We start from the raw sequence: 14,848 nt of genomic DNA on the forward strand, positions 1-14,848 counted from the left end.
ACCGGAAATCGTAAACAGGGGTATATAATAAAATTTTAAAATACTTGTACAGATGTCCGAGAACTTGGGAAACTGAATTACCTAATAAACATCAGCAATCATCAATTTTTAGAAGATTTACTTTTCTAACAAGAGACAGCTGTCCTGTTTGTGAAAAGAAAATTGATAAACTTCCATGTGGGGGGGGGGGGGGGCTCAACATTTAAAGTGATATCTGTCTGCGAAGAAATAAATAGATGAAAACTAATTGATGTTTAAATTTAAATTTTTAAATTCCTTAATTGAACAGGGATAGTTTAATTCAACACAAAAATTTTAAAATTGATTTAGTTATTTAAATTTTACAGATATCAATAATATTTAGATTAAAAAAGTGCTAAGTTGAAGGCGGAAGCTGTTTGCAATTTCTCATTGACTTTAATGACACTTTTTGAAGCATAATTTTTTTAAAAAGGGGGGGGGGGGTGATAATTTTTGATGGGTTGTAGTATTGAAACCAAGGAACAAGAATAAACAATATGTCTCGGTTTTCATGCGGATACATGAGAAAAAGTCAAGTTGATATAATATGAACATTTTAACATTTATTATACCCCCGCTTGAAAAGTAGGAGGGTATATGTAGTGGTATTTTGTCCGTACTTACGTCGCTTCCGTTCGTCCATCTTTTATACTTTGGGTATCATATCTTATCCGTAATTCCTCTTATACCACTGAGTGAAATTTAATGAAACCTTCACAGAATCTTTATTACATATTGCCATTGTGCACCTCCTTTTTATTTTTTAAATTGACAATATTTTGGGTTTGTTTCCCGGCCACAGCAAAACATGGACTTTTCCATTATAATCATATGGGATGTGGGGGTATCATTTAGTCAGTTCATTGTTCACAGTACCTCTTTTTTTGTCAAGTATAACAAGTTAAAATTGAAATGCAAGTTGCAATACATGAAATTTGTAAGATATGGTTTTGGGGAACAAGAAATTGAAAATTATAAAATTTCACACAAAAATGAGAACTAATGAGTAAAAAAAAACAATAAATATCACAACTGCTTTTGCGTTTTGTATGTGTACATGTATTAAGTTTTAGTCCCAATAAAACAAACTTTTATAAAACGAAATTTATAAAATACAACATACACAGAAGACCTTACATAGATTTCAATTGCTTGTGGTTCTATGAATTGTTTTTTTCAATATATGTATGACCCAGGTAGAACAAATCACACAAGTCTTTAATGTGGTGACAGGTGAGCCCTGTGTCATGATTCCACAATAAATGGAATATTTTTTCAGGAGAGCTTTTAATGGCGGCCCTTGAATCCAGCAGTTTTATTTTTTTCCTGTGGTAAATTTTTTTTGATATTTATTAAAATATTGGTACATACATCCCAATATCAGTGGTAATTTCTTTTTAGTTTATCTACATGATTCCCTTCACAACTGTCTCTTGGCAGCATTTTCTACAAAGTGTATAATTTAAAAAAATTAAGAATATCTCACAATGTTTATTTAACAAAAATTATTTCACATTATGTATCTGACTTTCAATAAATGAAATCAAGGACTTCAAAAAACCTTTTATGATATACCGGTTATTTTAATATATTTTTTTTGGGAATTCAAATTTACCGGGTACTCGATCCAAGGTCCAAGTATCGAATACTAAAAAAAGTTTACTCGGATGATATTATTTTTTTTTTCAAGGTGCACATTTTTATCAGTAACTTATAAATTATAACTAAAACATGCAAATGGTGATAAGCATGTCTTCATCTACACCTAGCTGTAAAACACCCGTTATCGCCTTGATCTACATTCATTCATTCAGTGAAATCTGACACGCAAAGAAATTAATGCCACTATACCCACTTCAAGAGTGAAGTGGTTATATAGAAATAACGAAAAATTCAAAACTGCGGAAAGTGAACTTGTGTAGTAAGTTTAGTGTAAATATACTGGAAACAACCAACAAATGAAATAATATAAGACTAGCGATCCTGACCGACAACATCTGTCCGCTCTCTTTTTTGCTAGTTATATAACCTACATGTGTACACAGCAGTTTTTCAAATAGATCCAATTAAAACTACCTTTTGTAATTTTGGGTGTATTGTGGGTTTGTGTTTTTTTTGATAACTAATTTTAGTACCAACTAGAACTGTCCAATAGGGGCAAATCCCCCCCCGGGTTTTTCAGAGTAGGTGCCAATATTCAGAAATATTTTATGGATTTTGTAAGTGGTATTCACTATTGTTAATAAAATGCCTTGCCACAGCATGATAAGCCCATAGATATTGTTGATAATCATAAATTGGTTAGGGTGCAAGAAAATAAGTAACCCTTTAAATTTAAAAGATTGACACAGATTTCAATGAAATTTTCCCTTTCTTATCATGTTTAAAATATTTAATCATCTCTAAGAGACTTACAGTGTAGGGGTTTAAATTTAAAAAAAATAGTACATCATATAATTTAAACTGGCTTGTTAGAGTTAAAAAATATCCATCTGCAGCTTTAAATTGTTTATTGCAATATTATGAAATAATGGAAATGCTAATTAAAAAAAAAATTCAAAAATTAATTATTCTTTAGACTATAAAATTCAAGTGAGACATGACTGCAATTTGTTGCAAATACCGGGTATATGAAAATTGAAATGTAATTTTTTTTTCAATTAACACATATATATAATTAATTTTAATTATATCATACAATACTAATTAGTTTTTAAACATACACTAAAACATCAATTTGTTTTAATTACATTACACCAATTGAAAGATCTTTATCTGAACTACAGCCATCAAGAACTCTTAATTAACACAAGCAACTATAAGGCCATTTCTTTTGACCCAACTCCCAAGAGGTAAATTAAGATTAGATCTAGAGATGCCCTTGCCAGTTAACCGACAATGAACTCATTAATTTCTCTCTAATTTGACATACACATTTCTGCTATCAAAAATTCTCCTTGACCAGTGCTTGATAATTATGCCCATGGGACAAACTGAATTCCTCTCAAATCATTAACATTTGTTATAGAATTTGCTGTAAAGTATACGATAAAAAATAAGTTTTTACTTAATTTAGCATTTTTTAATAAGGATACAAATATTTTTTTTATATTTTTAAGGATCATTATGAAATTTAAAATTTTAAAGACTTAGTTTTTTTTATAAAAAAAATCACTTAAATTAAAGGTCACAGTGACCTTAAATAGGTCGTGACACACCGTCTACCCAAGATGCATAAATTGTCAAAGTTTGATGATTGTAAGTCTAATAGTTTTCTAGTTATGACTCAAACAAAATCACAAAATAAAAAAGAAAAACCCTGTAAAATGCAGAAAAACCATCCAATCATGATGAAAATCCCAGGTGCACACCTTCATATGGTGAATAATAAGTGTATAAATTTTCAGACAAATCCATCCAACACTTTCTGAGAAACTGTCCGGAAAAAAATCTTGTCTACAGACAGACGGACAGACGGACATGGTGATTCCAATATACCCCCTAAACTTCGTTTGCGGGGGTATAAAAATTATTTCCAATGGAATTCATAATTATCTGTACATGTAATGAAAAAGTCAGATAAAGTCAAAAAAAGTCAGATATCGAGTAAGCGATTATTAAACATGATAAAAATTGACCGATTTGACTTCTTTTAATATTTTTTTTGTATTTGTTTTCTCTTTCAAAAGCCTATATTATAAGCAATCATGTATTTGCATGTATTTAGAAAAAATGGAAAGAAAATAAGTCAACAAAAAATTAGAAAAGTCAAAATATACTTTCAAAAATAGTATTCGGTTCAGTTTTGCCATCAAAACAAGAAGATTTGTTATGCTATAAAAAATATGTATCATAAGTTATGAAATTTTTTTCCACTTATCTAGAAATATAATAAATTGATGTACTCACCATCAGAAAAGTGTTTCTGGTTGTGCTGAGTTGAGTTTTCTTCTGCCATTTAGAGGTGGCACAGGGCAATTCCACAATGCAATCTTAATTATATCCCCTTTCTGTTAGCTGCCACCGTAGCAGGGACACATCTATACAAAACACAATGTAGTTTTTATGCTTGCGTTTTAATTTCTGTCCAGATTTTACAGTTTTGGCCCATCCTTCAACATACATGTATGTATTAACATTAAATGAGAAAGGATATATAAATGTATACACAAACTCGGCATGATCATTCCTCAAATAATTTCTCCCTGGCATGTATTCATGGTAATTAGGGGTACCAGTTCGTTCGATAAGACCCGACCATAGCAGCTATCATATTTCGATATGTAACATGTCTAAAGCATGCCTGCATAGGGAGACGACATTTTCAGGTTAAAACAATCAGATAAGATAAGGGTGACAATAAAAGATAGGCTAATCACAAAGTGTGAGTTACCTTGTTTATTTTGAAGAGAAGGCCTGTCACTTCCAGTCAATCATTGTAAATCATTTGTGCTCCACGTGGGTTTGTTGACAATAATTTCACGCTGAATCGTCTATCTGTTAGATTATTACGCGAATGTAGTACACAATTGATAAAAGGAGTTACATACCTCTTTTCTTCTATTTCATACAAGATTATTGAAAAGATAAGTTCCTCAGTAGCTATGTACCTGTCATTAATTCTAAACATAATTACCTACTTGAACTATTTTGTCCCTCGTAGTATTTCTAAAGATCGCTTCAGTATCCCGTGCTAATCAAATGTTGAACCCAATTTGTTTATGTTTTAGACATACAGAGTTGTCGTTCGTTCTTCTCTCAAACGTGAAACGTATCAGCAGTAACAAAGTAATTATTCGTTTTATTATAAGGCTATTATTTTTATTGGACTTTTTTACATAAATCAAAATGAATAGTTTAAATAAATTTGCCATAACACACACACTTTTTGATATGATAATAACGATAAAGATTGGGAAGGGGTCGAAAATTGATTAAGCGGGTTGTATGCCCTTAGTTTAAGATACATCCGTTTGGAGTACCATGAAGCGGGACAAACATCTTGAGAGGTCGAAAGGTCAAAAAAGCATGCAAAAGTAAACGGCGGCTTCCGCCTAAAAATGATAACTGCCTGGGAGTTTTTTTCATCAAAAATTAAAATAAGACTTTTTTTTAATGCAAAGTATAACACAGTCAATTTCACACCACTGCAGCCTCCCCGAGAGCGAGAACAATAGGGACAGTAATTATCAGTAAATGTCAGCACTTGTCTAAGTTTTTCAGCAGGGACAGTAAACGGTCAGTAATTTCTAAGTTTATCAGCACCGACTAAGATTGTCAGCACTTTTCTAAGTTTATCAGTACCGGCAGTAAAAAGTTCAGCAATTGTCTTAAGTTTTTCAGTAAAGACAGCACATTGTCAGTAATTTTCTAAGTTGTCAGTAAAAAATGGGAATGTCAGTACGTTTCTGACTTAGTAGTGCTGGTCGCAGTGGGTGCTGGCTCGAAAAAGACCCCTCTCTGCTCAAAGGGTGCCGAGTATAAGTAAGAAAAATTTGAAGTTCTCCACCGGCAACTAATGGCATATCCATATGAGTCAAAAATTCTCGAGAGGGACGTAAAACAATATAAATCAATCAATCATACATCGAATTAATTTAATAATCAACTCCCATCAGTACTTTCAGTACTTTGATTGTCACTAGTTCTTTACTTCTCGGGTTGCGGCTTCGGTGTTTGCCAGATGACTTCTGCATCGCGTTTACACATAGTTAGCCCTTGAGTCTCAGCAACCTCGAGGGCACGACCTAAATCTAGGAGTGTTTTTAAGTTCTGTTGGCTCCCGCAGCGCTCTTCGCCTCAGTTTTAGAGCGACAATTCTGAATTACTGTGAGAGAATTTCCTTATCTATTTTGCAAATTCACAATCTTTAGACAATTTCCTAGCTTGATATACTCATTAACATTGGCTACCTTTGTTTACATTTTCTAAATTTATAAACTTCCATTGGGGTTTTTCTGGGAAAAGTAATCAGTAAAACTTGCTTTGTGGCCGCATAATTTGGCGCTGGTCTCCCTTCTCTGCTTCGTAGATATCAAACACTCTTTCTCCAGCGTAGTGAAGAAGGAGGGCGCGCTTTCCCCCTTGTGTATGTTCATGCCGGTAAACAAAACTCCAAACGTCGGGTCCATTTTTCCCATTTCGGTCCAGCGTCGGCCTTATCAGCATAATCGAATGCTGCAAATTCTGGCAGTCGATCCATGATACACGTTATTACCTCGTCCCAAATGTAATACTTGGGTAGGCCCTAATATTGTGAGACATTCACGAACACATGTGTACACTTGTGCTGACTTTTTTTAAGTTGATATTCATCACCTGCATACGGAGTGTAATGAAGTTGTGGTAACAATAAACGTAAGAAGATAAAATGCGGGTTAAATGGAATAACCTTTCCCCTACTTAGTTGAAATAGACTAGCCCAAAAGGGGTATATAAAAGAACGCGCTGAGAGTTTCAAAGTTAGTCAGTCGTTTGTGGAGCTGCAAAGTAAAGCAGTAAAATTTTGGGGTAAGAATAAGAAAAGGTGAAATAATGAAATTGATTTTTGCACCAGTGGCGAGAAACCCGGGGAATTGAGGTGAGATACTGGGGGCTGTAGATCTGCATAAGAACGAAACTCCTATGCCCGCCATAATGGAACCTGGGGCAAGGTACCGGGTTTGTTACCAAGTCATAATTTAACCACGCTTGTATTTTTTGTGATTAAAGAAATGAAAGTATAACCCAGATAGGTTAAAGGAAAATTGTTGTATTGTAAATATTTAATATCAATTCTCTGTAATTATCAAACAATATCAATAATGCTTGGCCACGCTACATTTTCAATTTCTATGAAACTTTTTGTTTTACTCACATTGTCACATCATTAATGGTTTTATATTTTTTTATTTCAAAAAATTCTCGTTGACAATTTTGAAGTACATATAGACTAACCAGGGCATGTTTCAAGTTTCCTGAAAATCCCCTTAAAATTAAACAATATGAAATAAAATTTTCCATATCCATTCTCTATTACTATGGAAACAGGAATGCAAGATTTGTTCCGGAGACAAGAATACCAGATTTTTAACCAAAATGGCTGCATTTAATGTAACAATATTCCCAAAACTACACTTATTTACTCTTTTATAAAACCTGTGTAATTAGAAATTGAATGTGAATTAATTTTTTGGTACTTAAATTTGATTTTTTGATGTTCAAAAAATAATGCATTTTGTAATGCTATGTCAAATAATTGAAAAACCCTTTGGTTTTATTTTTCAAGATTTGGTCAAACTTGAAAAATTCGAAATGAAACAAAACAAGGGACATTTAATATTTTACTCATTTCAACTTGTTACTTTGTATAATTATTTATTAAATTCAAGGGCAACTGCAAACCACAGATACTTTGAATGAAGTAAAAAATTTACCCTCCCCTCTTCTGATTTTTTTCTTTTAAAACTTATGAAACACGGCTTTAAACTTGAGAAAAATTACATTTTTAAAAAAAAAATCAATTCCTCTTGGGTAAGTTATTTGGATTTAAACATAAATATCCAACAATGGAAAATTTCCCCCCCCCATGAGACACTGTCCTCCACTAGTATCATTTTAAGGAAGTTTTTCCTTTTTTTACAGGTTTCTGCCAACATCTCACCACACCAACTATATAATCTTTTTTTTTTTTCACATAAAAATATAAATTTGAAAACAAGAGAACTTTTCGCTTTTTTAATTTTTTATAAATGCAACATTTAGAGTACATGTTTCTCAACTACAGTACATATCATTAGTTTTACGTGACAAATTCTACTGTTTCTGTGCTCTGAAAGTTTGTCTCTATTTTTAAATTTTGAATTTTTGTTGGTCAGGCATGACCAGTAATGACCTACATGGACATACGCAAGTAACACTGATAATTAGTTAAAGAAATTATGCTGACTTTTTTTTTGGCAAGGTAAATAAAGTTTGATAAGTTCTAAAACATTTTTTATACAGCATAAGTTTTGAGGTGATCACATAATATGATAAACATGTTCCAAATATATTTGAACTTTAACATCTCAAACACTGATTTTGAAGCTGTGGATACATGTATGTTGAAGTAGGTTGGAATTCAGCTTTCATGATCATTGCCTGGTTTCAAACCTAAAATATGGCATCCTTCCCAACCTGCAATGGTAAATAATTCCTGCACTTTCCAATATACACTAATTTCAAGCTAATTAAATGTGTATGTAACCCTTTAGAAAGTTGTTTTCTTTATTTATATAATAATTTTTTTTATGGACAGGTATTAAATTTTGTTTAAAAAAAAATAAGCAAGATTTAAATTTAATATAAAACTGAAATATTTTTTTAACAATTTAAGGACAGATGATACAAACTTTTGTCCAAGAATTTGAAAATAACAACTGGGGTCATGTTTAAACCCGTAAAATTAATAACTTTCTGCAAGTACTTTTTAATTTTTAATTATATTTGCGTAAAAAGGGAATTTTAAGTGAAAAGTTTTGTATAGATTAATAAGGATAGTTTCAAGGGGGCAACTTTTGAACATACAGAAGGTTTACAATTTCTTAATATTCTAGAAATTTATTAATAGCATCATTAATTTGCAATTAAATTATGCAAAAAAATATATACCAATTCAGCCATCCATTTTTTGTTTGTATCATCTGTCATTAATTTTTTTTCATATTTTAAAAGGTTACCTTGAAAAGAACAAAATCTAGGCTGTCCATTTTCTTGCAGAATGCACTTGAACTTCAGTCATGGCCTATTTGGTCCTTTTTTGGTTTAATGGTCTTATTTTTCTCTATTCATCTTATAGGTAAATCCTTTGATGAAAAAATGATGAAAATAATTATTTTCCTAGGAACATGATCAAAAGGAAAATTCATTTCATTCATACACAGACATGTTCATTTTGTATCATTTACCAGTAGTGAATATTTTCCTGGTATCAAATAATTTTTTTAGAATTTATAAAACATGGTGTGTTATAAAACAAATATCATTTAAAAATTAATTTCTACATGTACATGTATATAGTTTTATTATACCCTCTGCTTGAAAAGTGGTAGGGTATATGTAATTGGTATGTCCGTCTAGCTGTACGTCCAGCTGTCTGTAGTCCGTCTGTTTTTACCTTTTGGGTACCCATCTCTTATTTGCAACTCCTTTATACCACTGCAATGAGTAAAATTTTAATGAACCTTTCACAAATTTTTTTTCTATTGCCATTGCGCACCTCCTTTTTTATTTTTGATTCACACATATTTTGGGTTTCCTGGCCACAGTAAAACATGAATTTGTCATCAGTTTAACCATATGGGAGGCAGGGGGTATCATTTTGTAGTCATTGCTCACAGTACCTTTAGTTAAATTTTGTTTTAACACTAATACATATATACAAGTGAACATATATATTTTTTCGTTTGCTATTTGAAAAAATTATTATTATTCACAAAAAATTTAATATAGATTATACAGTAATGGTACTTCACAGACAAATAAAGAGTCTATATAAACAAAAATAACTCAATATTTCCAGAGCATTCTTAACCTAGATCATTTTTAAAATATATACATTTTTTAATTAATAAATTTAAAGTTTAAAAGATAGAAGCTATTAAATAAAACAATAAATCCAAACAAACATGTGTTTTTCCCATTTTTTGCTTTGAACATCACATGACCATATTTTGCTGATATATAAATACTTTTTAAAAAATAGCTACTTTTTTGGGGTTTCTACACATTATGAAGTTTGATGCACTTTTTTTTTATAGAAACAAACTTGCTCTAGTTAAATATTTTAACAACACAATACTGTAACATAGTAACATATGTGCCTAATGCCAATAAAGAATTGAAATAATATTAATAGGATAAACAATGAATGAAAACGACAGAAGTGGAAATTTATATTATAAAGATAAATAATGTTCACTTAAAAGTCTCAGCACATCATAAAAAGTAAACCTACTGAATGGCACGTTTTTTACAATATTTTCATAGACATTTATATTTGGGGGGGGGGGGGGTTCAGCTGTATAGCAAGTGGTGTTTTTATGATTCAAAATATTTTTTTTAATAAAAATAATTAATTCATTGGTGAAAATAAACTGTCAAAAGGTATTGTTCCTTGATTTGATAAGGACCATTGATAAGGACCACTGATCACTACCGGGAAAACAACTGTGTTTGAAGGGAAATAAATTTAAAAAAAACATTTGTTTTTTATATTCTTGTAATGCTCAGTATTAAATAAATTTACCTTCTGTCTTCATTGTTTAAGATGCTAGCCTTCTTTTTTTTTAGACTGTAAAACTTTGTTAAATTTTTCCCAGAAAATTTATTCTTTTACAAATACACATTGTACCTCCAAACGTTAGAGAGTAGTTCAAGGGAATAATTAGGAAGCAAAAAACTTCAAAATGTAAAAAAAAAAATCTTTACCTTTGAATTTCTTTGACATCTTTGAATCTCCCACCAATATTTTACATATTTTGATATAAAAATATCAGCCTTTCATAATTTAAATTTTTACTAAATTTGTAATCAGTGTGCCTTTTTTGTTTTAAGCCTCCAAAACTCCACTAAACCCAAACACATATCTGATATGTTATAATATGTAAAATGGCCATTTACTATTGAGAGATTAAATTAAAACATAATAATTACTATAATCTGTAGTATAAAATTTAAATAATAAAACATAAGTTTTTTTTTTCATTTCTGGACACATTTTTTTTGATAAGTACATGTTTTTCAAAATTGACGAAATTGAGGAATTTGCACCCCGTTTTTATGGAACCAAGGGGTATTTTTTAAACCCACTTTAAAATTTTCAATAAATGACATGGCTGTTTAAAATTATTTTAAAAATATCAAAATGTTTTTCTATGCGTGGCCAACAATTTTATAAATTTCAAAAATTATATTTAAAACATTAGATCAAATACTAAGAGTAAATCGTTAGAGTAAGAGGAAAATTTCATCCCCATAAGAACCTAAAAGAGGGGACACGTTACAGGATATATATATCTAGTTGATTGATTCAAGGCACGCTCTACGTATGAACAATTTCTTAAAAGATGTAAATATTGACAAGCATGCAAGTTGATGAAACAAGAATATCAACAGTCTCGTTTAAAGTCATCATTTCGTAAATTCTATGGTCGATACAATGACCTTGTCAGCAAATACAATTTATCATTGAATGAAATGCTGACTGACGTTTTCATACAAATTGTTAGTATTATTTATACACTGAATTGACGCGGATTTTTTCCGTTATTTCCTGATTATGACAACGAGCACACGGCGGGTGTGACCGGTCGGCAGGGGGGGCTCACTCCTCCATGGCACCTGATCCCACCTTGATGTTTTGGGGGGTGTTTTCTCTGCTCCTTTTTGTATATTGTTTAATGGACGTTGAGATTGAATACCATTTAACCTTATTCATACGCATACACAAAGCATGTGGAATAACGGAGGGAAATTTGAAGTAAAAAGGTTGAACATTACACAATAAGAAATAGTTCCATTAACATAGTAACAATAGTGTAAATGAATAATATAGTTATTACAATTAGTTTTATTTTGTTTGATTTTGTGTTTCCCCTTTTGATTTTTGGTGGTTATGCATTTCCAAATTTTGAAGGCGTGTAATAACTCAAGAAGATGGGCGCATTTGGCGAGTGATCTGCAGGAATATTTGTACGAAACATTTTTGGTTTAAATGTCCATGATATGGTTTGGCTGCTTTCGGGCAGATTTTTCAAACAAGTCCCTGGTTTTTTTTTTCATTTAGTTTGAAAGACCTTGCGAAATTGTAACTTTAGTCCGTTTTTCCTGGGGTATAATGACATAGTTATGTTACACAAAAATTAACACCTAAAATATTTAATGCATAGATGTTGATACGTGTACATGTAAATTATTGAATAAATTAGAATTGATTTCGCTCGAAAAATCAACCAAAATTTATTTATTCAGATTTTTTTACATCAGATATAAAACGAAACTGACAAAATAAATGGTTGTTTCATGAAAAAAAATTAAAGCCCCCTTCCAGGTCAACCAAAAATTCTTTGGTTTGAATGCACTGGACAGGGGCCCAACTTACTGAGCTATCACCCTCACAAATACAGCTGATTTTTAAAAAGGGCAAAGAAAACACCACATTCTCACATTTGGATTTTTTTGGGAAAAAGGTTTTTATTTTGGTCTTTTTCCAAATTTTTTAAAAAAAGACTTTTTTGAATTTAAATGCACAAAAATAACGTTTAAAAAATTGGGGGGGACCCGGAGATAGAAAAATTAAAAAATGTTTAAACCATTTTGACCAAATGCAAGCTGCCCAATTACGATTTTGGCGTAGGCGCGGAATCAACTCTAAAATACGCCCTTAATATTTTTCAAATTTTTTCCGACTTCAGTTTTTGTGGGTTTAAAGTTGATGTCCGGTATTTTCATAAGTCTATAAGAATGATCGAGAAGGATCTAGAATGTGTGCCGATGCAGAGGCAGTGCATGGAGCTCATATGCATTATGACGTCATAAACTTGGCAGTATATGGGGAAAAAAAAACCATACTATGAGAATGCGATTGTGAAAAAAAAACTTCTGCGGTACGACACTCATTTGATGTTGACAATCAGCTGACTGATGTAAACATTGACTGTCCTACTTTCAGCATCCAGTGCAGTATGACGTCATAAACGTGTCAGCGATTCAAGTCACAAACTGTTTGTCTCTGTCTATATCACACACACGTATACAGAGCTGACAATCAGCTGATTTTTTTTTTTTTAATTAAATCATAACATAACACAGATGTTGTGTTTTCTGCATTTATTAATAAAAACAACAACAGCAACAATAATAAACAAAATACACTGTGAATATAATTTTAAATGTCCATTAATTTTTCACTTTTTTCTGCAATTTTAAGCTTTTCTTCTTCTTAGGCGGCTCGACAGAGGAGACTTGGATGGGAGGTTGAACTCTCTTCTTTGGTTTATTTACCTGGGCCACAGTGGGTGGTTTGTTTTCCTTGGTTTGACTGGGTCCTGGGTTTTCATGTATGGTTGCAACAGCTGTCCCATGCGGCTTTTTCTGAGGGTTATGACTGTCTGTATTTTCACTTCTCTTTTTTTCAGTTTTCTCGACCTCTCTCAGAAATTCCTGGTCGTCATCTTTGTATAGGCATTCATTTGCCCAGTGTCCGGGTTGACCGCATTTAAAACACAAATCTCGCTCTTTTCTGGGACAGTCTGGAGCCCAATGACCCAGTTCTTTACAAATAAAGCAAGGGTTGGTTTCCTTACTTTTCTTCGGACCTTTTGGTTTTTCATGGTCCTTTGGTTTGGTACTTGATTTCATCTTGTCCTCAAATTGACTTATTTTGACTTCCAGCTTAGCCAGTTTTCCTCCCATGGCACCAAATTCGTTTGTGACTTCTTCCCTGAAGGCTCTTAGGATGTTAATGATCCCATCTAAGGTCGTTGTTAGGATTCCAAAATCTTCTTTGTTGATGGGCTCTGGTATGTTGTAGAGCCCTAATTCTAATCCAATGGGATCTTGAGTCTCGGGTAAGGCATTGTAAAATCCAAAGTCTTCCCCATTGTTATTCATGTTTTCACCCTTTACTAAATCAACTATCTCTTGAGCCATGATGATGATACTTCTGCATGCACAAACCGAATGAGGACGATTGAAATGAAACACGGGTTTATATATACTCTTTGATATGATATGCTGCACGTGCCTCAGGTAAAAAAAAAAAATTCAGGTAAATTTTAAATCTAGTTTTTTCCAGAAAGATCTGTTATTTTCCAGAAAGATTACTCGCACGTGAGACAGGTAAAAAAAATTATTCAGGTAAATTCTAATTCTAGTTTTTTTTTCCAGAAACATCTGTTATTTTCCAGAAAAATTAAAAGGGTATAAATATAGGCACGTTTTGTCATTTTTTGGTCAGTTTTCAATCATGTCAACACCTAACCACATGACGGAGAGAGCTCATGCACACCTTGAATACAAGGTACATCATCAGCATGCTCTAACCTTACATGGATATGACTATATGATGCGATGCATAGAAAGGAATGGAGAAAAACTGACACCAGAACAACAAGAAGTGTTAGAAAGGGCTACTACCATTATCGAGGATACGGATTCATTGTGGATGCAATGTACCGGACTGTTAACCAGCCCAAATATAGGCAGACTGGCAGTCATACATTTTCTGTGCGAGAAGATGAAAACCAGTCTACCAGAAAAACTGTACGGTGTGTCCCTAAGCCAGTTTCAAAGAAAACCTTACAGTCTGATTTGTCACCCACAAGGGGCCAAGGTTTTCCAGCTGTTACAGGAAATCGAAACCATCGAGAAAATATGTATACAGTACGGATTCAAGATGGTACAGATCTCGGAAGTAAACAGAATTCTGGAGCAATGGGCAAAATTGGAAGCAAACGTGTAACTTTTAACACCACCCAGAATCAAATTTATCATTTGCCTCCAGAAGACAGAACAAGTCCCTGGATGACTCTAGCGGCTGATCGGTTTCACTTTCGTCGGAGGATTCAACATTTAGAGACATTGTTAAAACCCATTTTACAGAAACGTTATAATGAAAACACCAATGATCTGTGTTAGATGTTATTATTATTGTTGTTGTTGTTTTTTTTTTTTGTATTTTGAAAACTGTTTTTGTGAAAAATTTAATAAATAATGGGATCACATTGTTTGTGTATTTGTGTTTTATGTTTAAAAAAAATAATAATAATAATAAAATAAAAAAACAAAACAAAAACTTAATAGCAAT

At 32.1% G+C, this 14,848-nt stretch overlaps 1 protein-coding gene across 1 annotated transcript; it reads right to left on the minus strand.

The window, feature by feature from the left end:
* Positions 1-12,939: 12,939 nt before the first annotated feature.
* LOC134283308 (uncharacterized) lies at positions 12,940-13,692 on the minus strand. The gene has a single exon (XM_062765766.1). The coding sequence runs from the start codon at positions 13,690-13,692 to the stop codon at positions 12,940-12,942; it is 753 nt and encodes a 250-aa protein (XP_062621750.1).
* Positions 13,693-14,848: the final 1,156 nt, after the last annotated feature.

Source organism: Saccostrea cucullata, unplaced genomic scaffold (genome assembly GCF_032062105.1).
Source record: "Saccostrea cucullata isolate Sc308-1 unplaced genomic scaffold, CSIRO_AGI_Scuc_v1 ctg5002, whole genome shotgun sequence".
In the NCBI taxonomy this organism is placed as follows: domain Eukaryota; kingdom Metazoa; phylum Mollusca; class Bivalvia; order Ostreida; family Ostreidae; genus Saccostrea; species Saccostrea cuccullata.